This window comes from Sprattus sprattus (assembly GCF_963457725.1).
Source record: "Sprattus sprattus genome assembly, chromosome: 13".
In the NCBI taxonomy this organism is placed as follows: Eukaryota; Metazoa; Chordata; class Actinopteri; order Clupeiformes; family Clupeidae; genus Sprattus; species Sprattus sprattus.
This window is the reverse complement of record NC_137911.1, coordinates 18,750,444-18,772,735: the sequence shown is the minus strand read 5'-3', so window position 1 is coordinate 18,772,735 and position 22,292 is coordinate 18,750,444. Positions and strand designations below refer to the sequence as shown.

Below are 22,292 nucleotides of genomic sequence, written 5' to 3'. Positions count from 1 at the left end.
TAGTATCGTTTCTTCAGGTGTATTCTTTTATACAAATGCAGCCCCTGGGTGGCCCAGCACACTTTGTTACACCGAAGTTTTTTTCTATTGTGACGTTTGACTCGTGTTGTGGAATATCTCATGACAGGGGCTTGAAGGTGCTGGACCTACATGTAGTAAATCATTCAAAACTAAAATTATAGATGTAAGGTAAGAAAGACTGCTGTAAGATAGAGGTTTTATATCCATTTGAATTTGGTTTACGGTTTTGATAAATCACTTGTTTGTATGTTTGTAATCTGTGTTTTGTCATTTTTGTAATGTCCCTTTTTACTGTCATAAAATAATTGAATTAAAAAAAAGAAATTTGTATCGTTCTTATTCTCTAGTGTCTCTATGCTGGACCGGTGAGGAGGGGGTAAATGATTTCCTATGCTTATTGTCGTGTCTTATTCTAAGAGTTCTCAAGAAACTTCTCAAGGCAAATAGGTATGAATATACTGAACAGTTTAATTCAGAGGAGATAACTACTGCTGAGCTGGTCCATGGAGCATCTCAAAGACTCTAAGCATATTGCAAGAGCGATCCAGTAGAAAACCTAACCAACAAGTCCCCGTGCCCACTTTTATATTGATCAAATCACCCTTTGCTCTGGTTTCATTTGCGTCTTATTTGCGTCATTGGACTCGACCGCACCTAGAGATGGAAAACAACAGGTCCAACTATCTTAACAATGTTGCCTATCAACCAGTTTGCTTTGTCTCTGTCAACAGAATTAACCACCTTGAGATACATGGTGTACAGCTTCCTGTGATACCAGCAGGGCCGGATTAAGACATTTTGAGGCCTGGGGCTAATTACCAGGATGAGGCCCCTATATCGCCCCGACGCACATCGTGACACGCACACAAACCCACGCCAGGTGCACTGTCACATCAGTGTTTTAAAGTCCACAGAACCACTCTATAAATATGATCAGTTTAAAGCCAAGGGTAAAATGTATGTATGTAGTAGACTACACTGTAGACAATAATAAACCAATAATCAAAAACTAGGCTAAATAGCCAGGGAATGAAATAACGAATTGATTAAGCATATGCCTAGTGAAGCAACAGCTTGGCTCCGCGCCCACGTTTCTATGCGAGAGCACCGACGTGCGGTCAGGGGAGGCAGAGCTTCACCTGTCATCATTAAAGTAAAAAAACAAATAACGATCAAAGGAAATAAATATTTTCTACTGGTCTGTGATATAAATGTATTTTCTGCATGATTCCAATCACTTCGAGCAGTTTTATAATCAAAATCGCTGAATTTGCGCATGTCCTGTTCAAACAGACAGGAGACAGCAAGACGATGAGGCAACGACGAGCTGTGCTTCATCTCAGATTGCGCAATACCTCACAAACTGGACTGAGTGTAGAACCTATTTAGTCCTGCTGATCTGACAAAAAACTTCAGTGAAAACCTCTACACTAATATTTGACCATGACTGCGAAAATGGAAGATTCTATAGCTAAGCTAAAACATTTCACTTAGCTATGTCTAACTGGCTTGCACATAATTTGTCTATAATTTTCAATTAATTAGCCTAACCTGCAGCGATATGCGTGAGGATAAGAACTCATACATCTTCAATTGCTGAAAGAATTTACGTTTTATTAGGCCTATGGAACCGGGAAGCCTGGCTTGTTACCTGCATCATCGTATTTGAAAGCGCGTTATTAAAAGCGTTTATCCCTGTCTTAATGATGTGGTGCGAACCAAAGCAAAGTTTAGAAATGTGAATTAATCTTCTTCAGTCTTACTTTGCACTTGAGGGCTTTTGCGATTAGAAGGTCACGGTCCACGGACCAGTCTTTTGGCCCCACTCTCGTGCTTTCTTTGACCGGACATTTTCGCGCATTATAATTTGTTTCACTCTGAATGTTTCTAATGTTATGCGCGGTGCGGTGCCGTTGACTCACTCGACATCGGGCGACCTGAGCCCCCCCTGGTGGCGAGGCCCGGGGCTGCAGCCCGGTCAGCCCATTCGTTAGACACGGCCCTGGATACCAGGTATCTCGGGGCTTTCAGACACAGTTCTTCACATTGTCTGCCTTGTGGCTTTTGCAGAGGCGTCTGTCACCTTGCCCTGACCCCCCTTTGTCCCTGAAGCATCTAGGTAGTCTATGCAGAGGAGGCATGTTTGCCACGTGATTTATCATAAAAGGTGTCTTTGCAATTGGGGTTATAATAACAGGCCTGTCTGCCTCATGATTTCTCAGAAATGCTATCTGCTCACTTTATAAGAAAAGGCATGTCTGCCATAGGATGTCTCTGAAAAGGGGCCTTTTCTGCCTCTGGCAGCCTCTTCATAAGTTATAAACAGCTATCTCTATTTGTTGAGATGTCCATGTTCCAGTACCAGCCATACACATTATTCAACAGTACAGTAATAAAGAAGATACAAATACGACATTATCAAAGACTGTTTTGCCCAGGGGTCACTACCCTGGTCCTGGCCAACAAGACATGACATGGAGGACATGAGTGTGCAATGGGTCACCACATCAACTTTAATCATGTACCTCTCCCAGAATTCATTAACAGTACACTTGGGAGTATGGCAAAACTAACATGTATGAACAGTACACCTACTATTCTATTTTGAGACCTCTCAATCTGCCAATACCCCTGTTAAATTGGTGGTTAAATCACACTGCTAAATTGCAAGTGGTGACCTTAGTTATTACTAGTGTCCCACAAATGGTGACCAAAAGGCATATCTCCCCACTATGATGAGCACCCTGTATTAGAGGGGTTGTTATACAACTTGTGAAAGATAAATAATGCCGTCATGGGGCTGAGGTATCTCATCCTCGAACGCTGATAAAACTGGCCGCGTCAATGCCCACGACATTAAATGCTGCGAGCATCAATCAACTGTGAATGACTAGTTGCAGCGGCAACCCTCATCCGCTTACACGTCGATCACAATACGTGACGTATTGTGCCTAGGCGACCAATAGCGCCTCTTAAGGATTAGTCAGTGTTTATAAAGCACAGGGCAGCGATGCTTGAGTTTGACACAGACTGTTCTGACAGCGGTGGAAATCCAGCAGGTGGCTGCCTCAGAAAGAAAAGCTGCTCCAGACAATATAGCCTATTTCAAGACAACGTAGAAGTAAGTCGTGACAGGCACCTGTGAAGTAAAAACTATGGACCGATCTAAGCAGAACCAACTTAAACAAAACGAGAAGCAAGCAGCGTCTGCAGGTGATAGTTCAGTAAATGGACATTTTGACGGGATGGCGAAAATCACGAACCGCACCGGGTTACCTCTGGCGGGGTCCGGGGAAACGAGTGGCCAGTCATCCAGTGCCATCGAGAACTGGAGGGAAGAACGCACCCGGAGTGTGGAGGACAATGAGATGAGCTTGCCAAGTATCGCCGCTGCTTATACTACCATTCTCAGGGGACTCGGAGAAGACCCTCAAAGGCAAGGACTTCTCAAAACTCCGTGGAGAGCCGCGACAGCCATGCAGTTTTTCACTAAAGGCTACCAGGAGAAAATCATTGGTAAGGAAGAAATTATGCAATTGAACATGTTCAGCTACTTACAATTTAGACAATGTTCTCATCCTTAGGAATAGAAACATTCTTAAGATTTGTGTTTTTTTCCTCTCCCTTACATTAAAGTATGTTACACTTAGAAACCGTATAGGCACAATGAAAGTGGACAGGGATGGATTTTGTACTTAACACTTCACTGTAGAACTACAGGAAGCTCACAGTAACCTCACATATAGGCTACTGTAAGTGGTCTTTCTGTTTAGTGCATGTTGTCAAGATAACGCTTGTGTTCTCTCTTTTATTTCCCTTTGTTTCAACTTTGATCATCAAAACATTTGTTTTGTGATCCTGCTTGAGAACATGATCCTTTTCCCCCAAGAGATGTGATACTTATGGTTCATCTTCAGATTGGTCTGTTTGGCATAATAACAACAGCGCACTTTGCATCCACCCTCTAGCTATCTCAACTAACATGCCCATGCCACCACACCATTGCTCATATCAGGTCTATGGTTGGCAGATACAGTATGCTAGCGGGTGGTGACTAATGGAGAGCTGTCCCCAGTGGGGGGTTGTTCCAGTGATGTTAGTTTTGTCCGGGTCCATCTGTGAGCCGTGGTGTAAGTGGTGGAACCGGGGAACTGCCCCCTCTCTCTCTTTCTTTCTTTTTTGCTCTCTCTCTCTGCTCTCTCCCACTCACGTGCCTCCCTCTCTCCCCTCTCCAACTGTCCACATCTGGGCCTGGTTTGAGGAGCCCAGAAAGGCTGTTAAAGGATGCAGAAGGAATCCGTTAGGGCTGTTTTTCCTCCTCCTCCTCCTGCGAAAAACACATGTTTCTGGAATGGGGGCACAGATCTGAAATATTGCTGAGTAATGCACCAGAACGCAACCAATGCTCTTTGGCCTCGGTTACGGCCAGGCGCATTTTCGGGCGGCTCAGCAACCCCACTGTAGGCAGTGGCACACAGATGAGATATGGTTAAGAGGGATGTTCAACAACAGGGTGCGCACTAAAGTGAAGGGATTCTGCATAGCTCTCCCCCTCCATTCCATTGGCTTACATGATCACCACCCCCTCAAACCATGGCTGGACTTTGTACTTCAGAATCTGGATGTTTGCTGTAACTTTTGTGTGAATTTTGAATTTAAATGTCACATCACTATTGCATTATTTTAAAATATATACATCTGGATTTTTCTTACTTTGAATAAAAAAATGTGTTTGATATTGTGTTTGATATGCTGCTGGGTCTCTCCACTGGTAGACAAAGGTGTAAGGAACACCAAGGTAGTGGGTTTGATTCCCATTGAGCACACATGCTGATGAGACGAGTGAAATCTCTAAGGTACCGTCAGTCGCTCATTACTGCAAACTAAATGCCCAAACAATGTGTTCACCAATATCATATTTCTTCTTTCATCACATAAACAATGTTGTTGGGTTAACGCTCACCCATCTGATTGATGTCAGAGAGATTGATTTAGGTGAAGGCATCTGCCAAAAGTGGTAATGTACAGGTGAAATTGTGTAATCAGGATTGATTTTTCAAAAAGCTTTATTTTAAACCCATTTCTGTCTGTGCTGGTGCACACTGCCCTGGAGACGTCATGTGACACTGGTGCATCTGGTTGGTGACTCACTGTGGAGAGCCGGGGGGTCGGGGGCGTGGTGGGTTAACAGGAAGTCAGTGTGACGGAACCAGAACCCTTGCCTATTAGACCCTCTTATGGTAGTTTTTTTCCCCTCCCCAGGGTTTTTTTCCACCAAGAGGCTTTAGAATCCTTATTGTGCTGATTTTTCCCACTAACTGGAAAATTACCAGCAATTGTGTTATCCCGGTTGACCACTGATGCTAGCAGTTTCTTTTTGCAAATGATTGCTAGCGGTGTGGTTTTCAGATGGATGGGTTAAATGTAGCAGTGTGAATAGCAGTCCAGGACTTGTGAGTTTGCCCTGTGGATGGTTCCAAATTCAGTTGTAGACCACTGAGAGGACATTTAATGGATTTTTCCTTTTTTAAATGAGGGCGGCAAATCACTTCTGTTGTGATCATTTGAGCCATAAACACATCAGGGCTTACAGATGCACACTGGGCTGGACTGGTTGCCACATAGAGGCTGAGCACTCTGTTTCTGGACCAGGGCTGGCCTTGATGGGGCACAGATCCAGCTGTTCCTATATTTACATTCACATCCATTCATCGAGCAGTCACTCAAGACTGTCAAGCTGCAGTAAGTTAGGAGATCTTATCTATGGCTAGATGCACTTTGCAGCCAGCTGCTGTTGGGATTGAGCCGTTGCTGTTCATCTTTGGCACTGGAAAGACATCCCCCTTTCCTGACACCTCCTACCTCCCAACCCCACCAGCACGTGTCGACCTACTCTCTGACATCCTGACAATTTCCAATGGTTTCCATGACGACCCACCTCTGTTGTCTTATGTCTGTGTTTGCGTGTGTGTACCTCTGTGTGTGGTATGTGTGTAACTGTGTGTGTGTGTCTGTGAATTGTGTGTTTCGCATGTGTAATCAAGTGTATGTGTGTTTAAGTGTACTATGTGTGTAATTGAGTGTGAGGGGTGGTTGTAACTAAGTGTGTGTGTTTGGGTGTGTGTGATGTGGGTATTGAGAGATGACTTGAGGAAATGCTGATTTGATTTCCTGTTCTTTCAGATGGTGACAAGTCATGTGAGCAGCAATGGAAGGGTGTGTGTGTGTGTGTGTGTGTGTGTGTGTTTGTGTCTATGTGTGTGTGTCTATGTGTGTGTGTGTGTGTGTGTGTGTGTGTGTGTGTGTGTGTGTGTGTGTGTGTGTGTGTGTGTGTGTGTGTGTGTGTGTGTGTGTGTGTGTGTAAAGGTGGGATGTTTATTGAAGGCCAGAATGGAAATGACTGCCCAAGCAGCTGTCGCCCTCAGGGTGGATTAGAGTTATTGGTTCTCAGTTTAACTCTATTTTCCCGGCTCTGGCTGCATCCATTCCACTGAGCCCACAGAGCCCCCAGACAAGTGACAATAATCAGATGGTTCCATGGACATCCTGCAGACAACACCAGAACAGACATCTGCATTTGCCTGACCCCTTAGAAGGATTTAAAATAGAAACCATTCTTGAGTTAATCACTAAATGTTTGCTGTACGATGAACCCTTTCACCTGTAGCAGAGTTGATGGAGATTAATTGTTTCCAGCTGCTCCTTTGAAGCCTTTTTTCTGCTTTTGTGTCTCTGTCTTTTGTGTATTGTTGTCATTGTAATCTCACCTCGCTAATGGCGACTGACGATATCACTCCACAAGTGAACACAAAGCCCTGGGGGACCCAGAGGCAACAGGTCCGGCGGGCGGGCCGCCGCGTTTCTGCACAAACTTTCTCTCAGGCCATGCGTCAGACGGCCAGGAAATTAAAAAGCCCGAGAGAGAAAGGAGAGCGCATCCCCAGCAACAGATAAAGCAGGGTTTATTTGAACAATGATATGAGCTCTAAGGAGGGGAGGCATGAATGAAAAACACATACATACATACACACACAGATATAAACACACACACACACACGCTCATGCACATACACAGACGCACAAGCACAATCACATGCGCACATAAAAAATGCACACATACACTCACAGACACACAACATACACGTGTATGTACGCACACAACACATAAACACACATACACACAAACTCGATGAGGGACAACAGGAAGACTGTAAAAAGGTGTGATGATGTATTTTTCCCCTTGTTGGGCTGATGGCAGTAGGACCAGCACATCATGTGACCACCCAGGCAATTTTTAAAGGAGAGCACTTACTCATTATTCAGCTCCCTATGTAAAAAAAAACAACAAACATTCCTTGTTGACGGCTTTATTGTCAAACAAAGGGTTAATAGTCTTCCTCCTACATGCTAGTTTTCTTTTGTGATAGATTATTATTATTTTATTATTATTATATATTATTAATATATGTGAATGTATATTCAGCCCTCTACCAGGCTTGTATATTGTCTTTCTCATTTCACACCCATCTCTTTGTGTGTCTTTGCCGGCCCTCTCCTCCAGACGTGCTCAACGATGCCATATTCGACGAGGACCATGATGAGATGGTGATCGTGAAGGACATTGACATGTTCTCCATGTGTGAACACCACCTGGTGCCCATCTTTGGCAGGGTAAGACACGTGCAGCTGATGAACGCGGCCACATCTTTTCTCGGCAGCCTGCATTAGTGAATAAACCTCTCCTAGGTCTGGGGACAAGTCCACCCTCAGGAGTTTACAGACACATTTGTATGTGGGGACCCAGTGCAAGGACATACAATGAAATGTGATGAGGGCCAATACTTTGTAAGAATAGGAACTGGTCAAAGACTTACAAGGGGTAGGTTTAGGTGTATTTTCTGTCTGAGTTGAGAGGATGGAGGAGGATTTCTTGTTATATTAGTGATATTTTGCAGGGTGGGGTCTTGTAAGATATATATACTGTATCTATCTATACATCTATCTATATGTATATCTATATATATATTTAAAGGCCTGTAAGGTTTTAAAAAGGTGTTTATCAATAAATGCAAAAACATGCTTTATGGGAACATATAACATATTCCATGTGCCACGGCTCCATGTTCCACTGTTATTGTACAAATCTATCCAGCTTGAGCGGTTTATCCTTGTGTAATTCCTCTGTGCTGGGCATGGAATTTGAGATTTCTATATCTGATTACCTGCTAATGTCGGTGGATTTAACTACAGTGGCGTGGGTTGAAATGGATCAAACGACAAATTTGTCTTTTCCTCAGCAGCCGAAGTTTTATAGTTTATATTCCGAATCACAAACAAACCGTTTTAACTGCCGCCAACTGTTTTAAGAAAGTGTGGGTACTCTTGATGCAAAGGATAAATATATCACCAATAGTTTTTTTTCGTCATCAACATTTTAAGCAGTGGTATATATTTCACAAACACCTCTGACTGTCATGTGCTATTGCTTAAGTGCATTTGACAAAGTGCGATACAGCTGTTGGTCAAGATGGGCAGGCAAGGGGTGTTTCAGTGTTCCAGTGGCGCAGAAAATGTCCAAGGTTGCAGCTCTAGCTCTCTGTCATTTAATTCTCCAAACTCCCTTGGATACTCGTGACTAATCCAATTTAAGGGTGGACATGAGCTACTCTGTGATCATTCTCAGTAGGAGTTTGTAATCTCTTTACAGAGGAATTGATAAAGACTTTAGACTCTCTCTCTCTCTCTCTGTCGCCTCTCTCGTTCTCTCTCCCTCTCCCTCTCCATCCTCCCTCTGTCCTTCTCCTCTGTACTGAAAAAAGGAGTTTAGGCTGGTGTCCACAGGTGGTAAAGCCTCCTTGGGTTCAGCACTTAAAGGTGTCATTCTCCAGAGCCCGGTGGCTGAGCTTCTCTCTAATTAAACTATTATAAGAAGGGAACCTGGAGCCGTGCTTACCTCAAACCATGTTGGCGTGCTTCATGTGAAAACAATACACCCCTCTGTTTCTCCCTCTCAGGGTTGACATTTACCCCCCCACACTCAACAACAGGCTCCCCGCAGGTGTTTGCCATTTATAACAAAAGAGAGATGCAGTGGACTCCTGTCATGGTGCAAATGGCTACTGATGACAGAGCAGGCCATTGATCAAGCCAGTGTGTGTGTGTGTGTGTGTGTGTGTGTGTGTGTGTGTGTGGTTCTTTTTCCGGTAATTTTGTTTGTCAGATGCTGTCGGAGGGACAATGTTTCCGTCCCCCATCTCCCATTGATAGCCTGTCAGCAGTGACTGTCCCACTTATCGCCCTCCATATTTACCACACAACTCCTCAGACTAAGAGCTCTATACATCTATTTACCACACCTCCTCACTTACAGCTCTATACATATTTTTACCACACAACTCCTCACTTATAGCTGTATATATCTATCTCACATCTCATTGCTTATCGCCCTCAATATATATTTTACATGTAACCATTTCATCCCTATATCTATTCTTTTATCCCCCCCCCCCACACACACCCTGTCCTCCATAACGTTCAAAACAATCTGCTCATTTGTCTCTCTCTTGTTCTCTCTCTGACTCATCTCCCTCACTCTCTCTCTCTCTCACACACACACACACACACATACACACACACACACACACGCACACACACACACACGCACGCACGCACGCACACACACACACACACACTGCTCTCCATAACACATACAAACACTTTCTCATATCTGTGTTTCCTTGAAACATTCAAAACAATCTGCTCATTTTTCTGCTTGTTCTCTCTCTGACTCACATTAACACACACACACACACACACACACACACACAGGTGTGTGAGGAGGCCTGGTGGCATCACTCATCCCTTATTTGGCACAGTAGCATATAAGTAGAAAATAACACTTTGGTTCACCCTCCCTCTCCTCCTGCTGCATTCAAACACTCACCTGTTATTGAAAAAGCCCAAGCAGATTTGTGCCTTTTTTCCCCCTCCTTGTCAGGAGAGATTCAGAGAGCTGAATGGAGGCCAATAGAGTTCAACGATGGCCTCTTTGAAATGCATTATCGAGAACGAACAGAGGGAGAGAGAGAGAGAGAGAGAAGGGGGGGGGGGGCAGTGGATGAGAGGGGGAGAAGATGAGAGAGAAGAAGGAGAAATCCTTGCATGCGTGTTGCGGCTGCCCTTTCTCTCAGTTTGTTTCATCAAATTGTTGCTGACATTTGAACACAGCGCATGTGTGGAGAGGCTGGAGGGTGGGGTGGAGGTGGTGGTGATGGTGGAGGGCTATAGCTGCCAGCCAAACAGGCAAGCAGGCAAGCAGAGGTGGAGGGATGGACAGACAGAGACATACATGATGAAAAAGACTAAATGAAGTAGAGAGACAGAGACAGACACAGAGAGACAGGACACTGGCAATGACAGAAAGGCACACATGCTAAATGATTAAAAAAGACTAAGGGATGAGAGGGATGGATGGACAGAGAGAGAAAGACAGCATATTGACAGAGACTGAAAAACAGACAGAGGCACATTATACAGGCAGAGAGAGGGAGACAGACAGAAAGAACCAGAAACCCACAGACAGACAGGCAGGCAATAGATGGGAGAGGAAGACAGACAGATAGATATACAGGCAGTAGAACAGAGTAACAGACAGACAGATAGATATACAGGCAGACAGTAGGATAGATAGATAGAAGATACAGTAGAACAGAGACAGATAGATAGACGGTCAGACAGTAGAAGAGACACAGGCACCTGTATAGGTGAAGCACTCTGAATAGCTGCTGCATGACTCTATTGGCAAATGCTTTTGGCAAACACCAAATCTCTCCTGCTGGATTTTGTTCGATCATTGACGAAGCACTGTATGAAGTCATGCTGCTTTCGAAATCAGGACATACTGCTGGCAGACATTTACACCAAATCTTTTCACTGCCCCCCTTTGGAACCTGACATTAGCACGTGATTGATTTAGGATTCGTAAAACCACTGGCCCTACGGAAGGAACTTACAGAGACCAGCAGTGAGGATTTAGACCTTCACCTTTTCTGAATGTGCTTATGAACAGATGTGGTCACTGTTAAAAGTGGTTTCTGTTTTTCCACAGGTACACATAGGCTACCTGCCTAACAAGAGGGTGCTCGGGCTCAGTAAACTAGCCAGGTGAGTACAACATGCAGAATGGGCTGAAGAGAAGAGCATGCTCTTCTGTGTGTACGAGAGGGGGAACATGTGCAAATGTGACTGAGTGTGCAGTAGTGAGTGTGCAGTAGTGAGTGTGCAGTAGTGAGTGTGCAGAAGTGAGTGTGCAGTAGTGAGTGTGCAGTAGTGAGTGTGCAGAAGTGAGTGTGCAGAAGTGAGTGTGCAGTAGTGAGTGTGCAGTAGTGAGTGTGCAGTAGTGAGTGTGCAGTAGTGAGTGTGCAGTAGTGAGTGTGCAGTAGTGAGTGTGCAGTAGTGAGTGTGCAGTAATGAGTGTGCAGTAGTGAGTGTGTACATGAGCGGGTGGGAGGGGGGGGGGGGGGGGTATACGACTAGATGGCCATAAGAAGATTACCCCAAGTTTCCAGTGGAGAGTGACAGTGAGGATCCTGATCCTACCTGACCCCAATACCTGCAGCTTAATGCTTAACTAAAACACACACACACACACACACACACACACACACACACACACACACACACACACACACACACACACACACACACACACACACAGCGTCATACATTTATTACCTTTACACACAGCACCATACATTTATTACCTTTACACACAGCGTCATACATTTATTACCTTTACACAGCAGGCAATAACTGACTTTTCCAAAGCCTGCTTATTCTAATGTTACACTAAGCCAGAGTATGCTCTTATAAATCCAAACATGAATACTGAAACTGAGGATTTGTGTTGAGAGTCTGAATCTTGAAAGAAGACAAACCATAAGTGCTGTCACAAAAAAATCTTTTCTTTTTTGTTATGTTAAATTCCTCTAATTAGTGGGGCGAAATCCCCGCCACTTTGGTCCTGTGAGCTAATACAGCCCTCTCCACTCTCTTTGTCTATTGTTCCCCCAGGATTGTGGAGATTTACAGCAGAAGACTGCAAGGTATTTACCTCAGCTCTCATTTTCATTTCAACTGAATGCAAACACAGAGTTGCCTGTTCTGTCTGGTCTTTGTTTATGTTCATTAAGGAAGCCATGTTGTCTCTGTGTGACTGTCATATTGTATTCCACTCTGCAGTTCAGGAGCGGCTAACAAAACAGATTGCCGTGGCGATCACTGAGGCCTTGCAGCCTGCTGGCGTTGGAGTGGTCATTGAAGCAACGTAAGATGACACTCTGGTCATGGAGGGGTTTCGCAATAACAACCAAAACACTAATGAAGGAGTAGTGATTGGTTAGATTAAGATGGTGCCTCAGTATCTAAAAACTCAAAAGTTCTGAATGTCTGAATTTAAAAGTCTGCATGTTGTCAAAAATGTGAGTAATGTCTCAAAATGATTTCTTCAAGACAGTTAGTTGTATGGTGACTATGGCCATTCGTTGGAGTTGCAGTATATTTCTGCTACAGTCTGTGATGATAACCGGAGTTTCTGTATTTGAGTGCTTTAACCCCAACGCCTTCCCCCCTCTCCTTAGGCACATGTGCATGGTGATGAGGGGGGTGCAGAAAATGAACAGTAAGACGGTCACCAGCACCATGCTGGGGGTGTTCCGTGAGGACCCCAAGACACGCGACGAGTTCCTGACACTCATCAGGAGCTGAGGTGCCCCCCCACGCACCCCCCCCACACACACCTTGGCCACTAACCCTCGAGGCTGGGACCTGAACCTACCAACCAACCCACCCACTGTCCCCCCCAGCTGTGTCCCTCCTCTGCCTGCCTGTGTGGATCCTCACGGCCTCGTGTGTCCCTCCTCGGGCTCTCAGGACAGCCAGGACTTGTCTCTCATGTGGGGGGGTGCGTCTGTCTGACCTCCACACACGCCATGTGCGCTCACCTTTTCTCTCTCTCCTTCTCTCTGTTCTCCCTCTCTATTCCCTCTACATCTCTGTCCCCCCTTTCTCCTTGCTTTTCTTCTCTCCCATTGTGTCTGTTTATCTTTATGTTCGTCTATCTACTAAACCTTTAGCTACCTCTGCACATGACCTAGTCACTATACTCACTCTCTCTCTCATTCTCACTCACTCACTCACTCTCTTTGTCTATCACTCACTAACTCTCTATCTCTCCCTCTCTCTGTCTCGTTCTCAGTCACTCACAAACACACTCTCTCTCTCTCATTCTCACTCACTCACTCACTGTCTCTCTCTCTCGTCCTGTCTGTCTGTATTTGTACACATATGAGCATGTTTGTACGTGTAAGTGTTCAGCCTGTCGTTGTTCGTGGAGCTTCACTCTGTGATTACAGAGGTGATGTGTGTGTGTCTGTGTGTGTGTATTTGCTGGTGTATTAGATATCAGTGGGCTGTACCCACAAACAGTGTGATGGGATACAATGCTATGCTCAGCATATCACATAACATTATTTTAGAAGATTCTTTTCATCAAAGAATTATTCTTCTGAATTGTATTCATTTCAATTTCAATATAAATAGCCATGGCAAATATATATTTGATTATGAAATACATCATATATATATTTAATTTGTGAATGATTCATATAAGATCTGATATATATAAATCATTATATCAGCAGATACATTATTATATATTTGTAATGATATATACAAATATACGTATATACAAAATCATATATATGATTATAAAATATATAAGATATATAATTGTGAATAGACTAATACTCCACATCTTCATTCCACTTATTTTTTACATCTCATAGGAAATATATCAGCAGATAAATGATTTTAGACCACATTTTGGGTGTAACTAGACAAAAGAAACAACCATTTTACATTGGTATGGTCCAATGAATTGATACTACATCATTGGACCTGTTTTGAGCATTTTACCAGTTGCATTGAGCCAATTGTCTTTTTTTTGTATTTGTATTCTTGTATCTAAACATAAGTATGGGACATGCTTTCCGTGGGGAGTGATGTGCGGACATGTGCAACAAATCTCCTCCGGTTGACCTTTACAATCTGATAAGGAGGATGTTGTTGAGTAGTAATGTAAACATGCTGGTGCTCCAGCGGGCACTAGTGTCATGTCAATCACAGGTGCCAGGAACTGTGTCAGTGTTTATGATGGCCCAGTTTGTTGCATGTAATGTCTAAATGTTGGCTGGTGTTCGTCTTTGAAAAACTATCATGTCGAGGAAGGAAAAAAAAAGACCAAAGTTTAAGGGCGCGATAGGCAAGTCTAGGCTCTTTTTTTTCTCAGTATTTTTTTTGTGGATGTGAGCCCTCACTGTTCGGCGGACAGCAGTCCTCTCATGGTCCAGATCCTCTGGATTTGGGAGTGAAAACACACTGAGGAGTACTTGGTTGTGTACAGCTCTGCTTTGTAAAGTTTGTGAAATTGTCTTTATCTGATCTCTTCTGTATTTTGATGTCAGGAAAAAAAAAAGATTTTTTTTGAACAGCAACATGGTAACAAAATGATAGATTTATATATGTAGCTAACTAAAAAAAGAAACTAGCACAGATGGAAATTCTAAATGATTTCATTTGTCATAATGTCTCTCTGGCCCTGTTTACCTGAGGCCAAATCGGGTAGTGGTAATCCAATTTCTGCTTGCTCCATAAAAATCCTCTAAATGCAGATGTCTTTTAAATCTGAGAGCTGAAACCATCTGAGGTGCACTTTAGCTGGGTGTTGATCAAGTGTAAACACATCTGCCTTCTCAAACCTACATGTCAAATGGCTTTCTCAGTTAGTTGGTTGTGGCAGGTCGACACCAATTCGATAAGGAAGTCTGTGAAATGTGATTCAGAGGAAAATGCTCTCAGATTTTCACCCACCTGCTGTAAATGCATTAGGTTTGTGTGTGTAAATGTATACACATGTAAACGCTAATACGTTTAAAATGGAGATGATGTCTATTCGACTGCAGTCTTGATGACTTTCCCTCATGTAAACAGGGCTATGGTCTCTCAGCCTGCAGCCGGTCAGGATGAGAGTAATGAAAATGTTCAGCTTGGAAATGTCCGAAATCTCTTAAAAGTGACGACGTGTATTATGAAGTGTATGGACTGTAACTCTTCTCTGTCTTAATGTTTGGAGTGTTCTTGACCCTCTTTGTGATAGTCAGAACAGGGAGTGAGGGCCCCTTGGCTCCGGACCTCCAGAAACATTCATGTGGCCTTTTTAAAATGAGGATTGTGACAGTTCTCATCCCAGCCTTGGGAAATCTTTGTTATATTTGACATTTCTCTAACCTGTCTGGTAACTTCACTTTTAAAGTATATTAAATCCATATATGGTACAACATTAAGGGAGTACTACTTATTCTAATTACATTACATATTATATGAATTATTTTTCATTTATTTAAATTTGAATGTATGTTGCATTGACTGTACGTAAAAGAAAATGACTTGCATACTTTAATATGACACCGTCATAGACACTGTGTGACCAATACTTCATCAAGGTGTGATTTGAAGTAATGGTGTGCTATGGAAAGCACAGGTGCCTGGTATCTGGAGGACTTGGTGACATGCCAGGGTTTACTGTGGTATCCTGCTGGTAAGCAGCACCTTGGCCACTCTTAACTTTTTTTTCAAAATGATGCAGTGGGTGGAGTTAGGCTCAGAGCTGGGGTATTGTTGCACTGTAATATAATCAATCCATTTGGAATGTGAAGTCATGGAGTGAATCACATTTCTTACAAAGCACCATTCACTTGGCACTTCACTGTTTTTATAAGTTTCCAGCTAGAAGCAAAGGAATCACACCCTTACACTTCTCTGAAGATATAAACCCTTTCAGTGGGACGTGTCTTTAAAGTGGCCTGTCGTGCAACTCAAATCAGAAAGCATTACTGCCCATAACCACTCCACATCCTTCTCCTTGTATCTGCTGCTACAGGATAAACCGAAAACACACAAGGGGTGGTCCATTTAACAAGTAACACTGAAAAAGCTATTCAGGCTGCACAGTGACTCAGCATTCCAGCTGTTGCAGGCTTGTGGGTCGTCTTTTGTGCAATACAAATCTCTTCTATGATTGGCTTGCACTGGCATTGGCTGCTCTGATTGGTTAGCAGAGAGGAGGTAGTGGATTCTTGTCACGCTGCTCAGCAGTCACAGACAGGGTGAATAAGAAGAGACACAGAAACCCGCTTTTTCCAAAGTTACTCTTTAATACTTTTTTGTCTGTGGTTATTACAAAGACATCAAGCATGTAACACAGACCCCATAAAACAACAACAAAGAAACAAAACAAAATAAAGGACATTCAGAATAACACGACAGCTCCCCGACAGATTACACACCGCATCTCTCCCATCAGTTGTACAAACAATACACAGCGTTCTGTCATAATATGACACACACGTAACACACACAGCATCCACCCCCATACACACGCACACAGAACACACACATTCAAAATGCACAAAACGCATGATAAGGGACTCCACTGAAATACATGACAAATATGAACCATATGTATAGGTATATGTCTGTGTAATCTGGACATATTTAGGTGACGATCCAATCTGACCTTAAGTGGCCAAATACCGTGGATAAGTTAGTTTGGCCGGTGGGACTGGGTATAAAACGGTATGGGTGCTTCAAGGACTTCCCTACTCGCTCTCAACCTGTGCTCTTCGTGCGCACTCTAGCAGGGCCTTCAGTGGAGAGCCAGTAGACACTGATCTGTCCTGATCTGTGTGTGTGTGTGTGTGTGTGTGTTCTGACTGCACACGGGGCCTCAGTGGTGGAAGTGAATTACAGACTTCTCCTTCCCAGGACTCACGACACCAGGTGGGCGTTTTAAGTATTCCCAAGAGAGAGACAAAAAAGGAAAGAGGAAAAGTAAAGAAAAATAACAGCCACTGATACAGGTCATGCCAAGCCAGTTGCAGCATTACTGGTATTTTTGTTTTCTGAGGACACATGTACAAAACTACAGAAGACACAGACACACACACACACACACACACACACACACACACCAACACACACAGACACACACAGACACACATAGACAAATATATATAATATATATTTATATATACATCTGTTTGTTTGATGTACAGACAGGTGTAATTCTTTACTTCATATCAGCATTAAAAGTACCTACAGAGTACAGAAGCACAAAAAGCTGACATCGCTGGGACCAGCACGAAAAAAAAGAGGAATTGTTTCAAGTCCATCTGGAACACCAACAGGAGAGTATGCTGTCACTGAACCAATCATGCTTGCGGTTTGTAATGATGTCAACATTCGCCAGCCGCCAACACGTCTGTAGTTGCTTTTCTCTGAAATATTATTACACTTTAAAGTCCATATAAAACCATTTACATTTGGGGTAAATGTCTGAGTACAAAAAAGGCACTGCCATTTGTTATTCTAAGTATGACTTCCCAGCCTCTTGCATGCATTTCTAAAATATAAATTACATATTTTTTGTCTTTTTTTCCATTCTTTTTAGTACATTTTTGGTGTTTTTTTTTTAAACGTAAGATATTCTTTTTAAAATATATATTTATATATATGTAAGCCTGCAGTCAATACAGGACACCGGCTCTTGAGAATAACAAAAAAAAATAAAAACGAACAAAACCAAACAAAATAAAAATAGAAAAATCCGAAGAGCGCACAGTAAAGCGGCAGGGCCATTACAGTATGGAGGCATGAGTTTACATAATGAAACGGAAAAACTCAAAAGAAACACACATCTCATCACATAAACAATGCAATAGGACTAACGTGCAGATTCTGAAAAAAAAGACGTAAAAAAAGGGCTTCATTTACACTAAATTAAATAGTATATATCATTTTTTTGGAATATCAAGGTAGCATCTAAAGAGTAATACTGTGAGTTTGCAGCGTCTCCCCTGCTCTAGTGACCTGTGTTGGAGCTGTATGCACTTACACTGAGACGTGTCAGCTTTGTGCTTTGTGTACACAGAGGCGCTTGAGGAGCCCTCTGTCCACCACCCCTCTGAACCGAGGCAGCACCCAGCGCCTCCAAGATGTCTCTGACCTCGTCTTTAACACGTTCCCAAAATCATTTGACATTTGGCCAAGACGAGTGTCGACGGCACACAATGAGAGCTCCCAGAGACCCATGGGTCCATCTAGCGCCATCTGTTGGCACACACGTGTATGGGTACGGTGTGGCTGGAGCCCCCGTTTCTCTTGTCTGGGATGTGACATATTCTGCTTCACAAATGGGCAAACAGAGCAGTACACAGCACACAGACCTTTCTCTGTAACAGGCACTGGGACTGGGTCCGGCATCGTGTCCAGCCAATCGCCAGTAACACACGTCTGATACTTTTGTTTGCTTGTCTGTCAGTTTTTATTCAGTTTTGCTGAGGTGACGTGGTTCCATGTAGAAAGTGTTTTGACATTAAAAAGACGAGACAAAACAACAACAAAAAAACTACTTTCGGTGACCTTTAGTGCCATACTGGTACTTCAGTACTAAACCAGCTGCTTCCACCGAGCAGGAGCTCTCCCATTAGTACAGGCCAGATGAACTACACACCCCAGACCCACCACAGGCACTGTGGACTACAACTAAAGGATCGCATCACCGGCAGAGGATAAGTCAGAGGGAAACAAACAACTGATATGTCTATTTTTCAAAACTATCAAATAGAAAATGGAGATTATAGTTCAAAATGAAACAAAAATAACTATGTTGATATTTGAGATGAACATATGGTTACCAGCCATAGCAAGTTAATATATATGGTATCTTAAATAATACACCTACCCAATACAATAATCACCTCTGAAACAACAATAGAAAAAAAGAATAAATAATTATTTGAATGAGCTAAAAGTATCTATTCAAATGGCAGTGACAAGTGGCTTCAAAGTCTGTGTAAGTTTCTAAATGCATACCTCCGACAAAGAGGCACGTGTAATATGACACATGAAGCCAGGCAATGGTGTCATAGCTATGCCAGAACATCTGCTAACATGCTTTAATGCAATGATTAAAGTTCCACTCCTGTGTTTAAGGCTTGGCATGCGTGGGGAGGCAGAAGACTCGAGCGGTCACCAGTGACCCATCGTCTCCTTGGAGACGCTCTCTCTCCTCTCGCTGAGCTAAAGGCAAATGGCCCGGCTGTGACAGACCACTCACATATGCCGCCACGACTTCCTAACACACACACACACACACACACACACACACACAAGCCATCACAAGGGCTCAAAACACACACACCTGTCACTGTGTGTAACACACAATCGCTCTCGGTCTCTCTTTAATCTTTCCCGCTTTTCGCCCCATTTCATCTCCCGCTGTCCGCTCTGACAAGAGGATCAAACACACACCTTGCACTTAGAGGGAGAATCCATTAAGGCCATTTCACCCCAATGCGCGGGGGGGGGGGGGGGGTCATGGGGCATCTTTGGACAAGCGACAGGTGACTAGAGGTCACTAGAGGGCGTCCCTACACCACAGGTCACCCGAGGAGCTGACGCTCACTCAGATTTGCCTCAGGGCCAGCTGCATTCCAGGGATTGACATACAGCATGGTGTGTGTGTGTGAAACCCTTCCGCTGGTGGCCCTGAGCCTCTCGTTCTGACCCAGATGTGGCTCGAACCAGGGTGGGAGTTTCCCGCTATTTAAGTCTGCTTAACTCCAGTGGCCCACCTTCCCCTGCAGAAAGCTCAGAGTCTGCCACCCATATAAGCATCTCACTGACATCGTCAGCAAAAGGGTTTTACAGCTGAGTGCTGCGAGAAAACAGAACAAAACAAAAAACTATAAAGCACTGAAAAATATAGATGAGCCAATGAATCAACCCTCATTAAAAAGGGCTTGAAACTGCCCTAGACATATTCAGACAAATTTGAAACTAAAACGAAAGACTTAGATTTGAACAAATTTGAGCCCCTTTCCAAACCAGAATCCAAATGATTTTCAAGTGTGAAAATCCACAGTGGCAGATAATGTAACGATACAGAGCTTATCTTTTATCATGACACCTACACTGGTTAAAAATTAATCGTATAGCAAACACAATAAACTAATGATTTAAATTAAGACAAAACTGGAAATCAGTATACAGAAACCGCACAACTACCCTCATTTATTTTTTCTCTAAAAAGTAAAAGTATCAACTACCTGCCACGGTGTGCAGAAGTACTATACTACCATTTTTGGCCACCAGATGGAGATAATCACTAAATAAAATCTTTCACACAGCGGATGAAAGTTCTCAGGAATAGAGCTTGTATACAGGACCCTGTCATAGTCGTCTAGCTCAATCGCCCAATGAAAATCAACTTAAATCTCTTTCCATCTGTCAGGTCATGTGTGCAGTTCACTGTTTTATAATAGACAGCAAACTCTATGTATATCCCCAGGTCAATTAACACAGAAAGATCCAGAACTCCACATGCCTCTATTAACTTGACTGTCCCCATTACACTAACCTTATTTCAATCGAACCTGTAACATACAGACACAATCACACTTCTGAAAGACCTGTGTAGCTATTGCAAATTGAATAGGTAAGCAGCTCAAATGATGACCACTACCTCTGCAAGAGCAGGTTTGCTTAAGCACCTTACGACTCGGTACTCTGAATAGCTTGATCCAGTCTAAAGGAACCCATATGCAAACCTCTAAGTTAAAAGACACTAGAAACATAAGTAGCTTACTTATTTACCTTCACGAAAAACCACCTGACATTTCCCCCAGATATCTCTCCAGAATTGTGACCTCTCTCTGACCTCTCACTATAAAAACATACCGATAACCCCAAATATCATTTTTTCTTCTTCACTGATTTTTAAGAAAACAATCCCAAAATCCCAAACATCAACATTCTCGTTCCTTTCTGTATCCATTGGCAACAAAGGCCTTCACTTACATCACTTCCTGTACACTCTACTCTGGCCTTCCTGTCACAGATGACTCTGCATCATCAGTCCCACATGACTTTCTCATTCGCAAGAGAGAAAAAACTAATATATCTATCAGTAATAAATCTGAAAAGAAACCCACTGAATTGTAAACTATAACAGCCGATTGAGAAAAGAATGAATATGTTTGTTGTGTTTAAAAAACAATAACAACAACAAAAAACATGGAAAACATTCATACCTGAAATTTGTCAAACTCTTCCGGTACCCTTCAAAGTAGCATCCTATGTAAACATTATATAGTTATAAAATGTTGTATTTGTGCACCTTTGCAGAGCAAATATTTCTCTCAAAGCCCTGTGTGTTCACTGGAAACACTCTGAAACAGCAGAAACTATTTGCCTGCCTGTGCTGTTTGCTTTCTTTGCCCCGAGGGTCGTCGTCCTCAGCTGTAGTGTACTGTAGCTGGTGCAATGCTATCATGGCTGCTTTGCCCCAAGGAAAGTTGTAGTGTACTGTAGCCGAATGCTTTCATGGCTGCTTTGATGTCAGCTGGGTGCTCTGGGTTTTCACTGGGAAGAGTGTGTACAGGTGTCTGTCTATTCAATAAACACTCCACCTACGATTTATAGAGTGTGTACAGTTGTGTTTATGGAGGGGGGGGGGGGGGGGGGGGGGGGGGGGGCGGTTGTGTGAGGGTGGGGGGGTGCATTGTGGCCTGCCCTCATGCCCCCCCTCTCTGACTGCTCCACCCTTGTGTCCAGCATGCTCAGACATCCTCACTCACTCTGACCATCTGACCTGACCCAGCAGAGGCCCACGAGAGGCTGTCGTCATGGCGGGTGTGGCTGTCGTGAAGGTGTCTCGTTGCTAAGGCATACGCGCTTTCCTTTTCAAACGTGTGCAGTGACTTCCTACTTAAAAAAACACTTGGATGTGAGGACATGCAGCAGGTGTGGAGGTGGTGTTGGTGGAACCAGCCTCCCTTTCTCCCTTTCTCTCTCTCCCTCTCTCTCCATCTCTCTCTCTCAACTGAAAATGGCACTGATTGGATCCGCCCCTTCCCGGCTTCCACCTCTCCCATTGGCTTGGGGGGTTGGGCATGTGCAGGTGGCTGGGGATTGGCCGGTGGTGCAGGTTGGGTGGGGATGGGCTTGTGACCTCAGAGTGACCTTTCCCTTGGCCTCGGGGCAGGGAAGCTCCGCCTCCCTGGGTCTCCTGATCTCCGCCCTCAGATGGTGGATGTCCGGTCTACGCCATCTAGTGGAACAAGAGGTCAGTTCACCCATCAGAGAGAAGCTTA

General features: G+C 43.6%; 2 protein-coding genes across 5 annotated transcripts in view; one reads left to right on the top strand and one right to left on the bottom strand.

Moving 5' to 3' along the window:
* Nucleotides 1–3,176: 3,176 nt before the first annotated feature.
* On the top strand, nucleotides 3,177–12,786 carry gch1 (GTP cyclohydrolase 1; the record flags this gene model as incomplete). The annotated part of the gene is made up of 6 exons (XM_080850775.1): nucleotides 3,177–3,537; nucleotides 7,583–7,692; nucleotides 11,129–11,184; nucleotides 12,094–12,125; nucleotides 12,262–12,346; nucleotides 12,660–12,786. The coding sequence occupies 6 exons, from the start codon at nucleotides 3,177–3,179 to the stop codon at nucleotides 12,784–12,786; spliced, it is 771 nt and encodes a 256-aa protein (XP_080706901.1).
* Nucleotides 12,787–21,675: 8,889 nt separating this feature from the next.
* Nucleotides 21,676–22,292, bottom strand: part of samd4a (sterile alpha motif domain containing 4A) — a 47,324-nt gene continuing 46,707 nt past the window's right edge. For all 4 annotated transcript variants that reach the window (XM_080850331.1, XM_080850332.1, XM_080850333.1 and 1 more), the window contains one exon: nucleotides 21,676–22,249. In XM_080850331.1, the coding sequence (XP_080706457.1) occupies nucleotides 22,221–22,249 (29 nt within the window). In that variant the 3' untranslated portion in view covers nucleotides 21,676–22,220. The remainder of the gene's footprint in view (nucleotides 22,250–22,292) is intronic.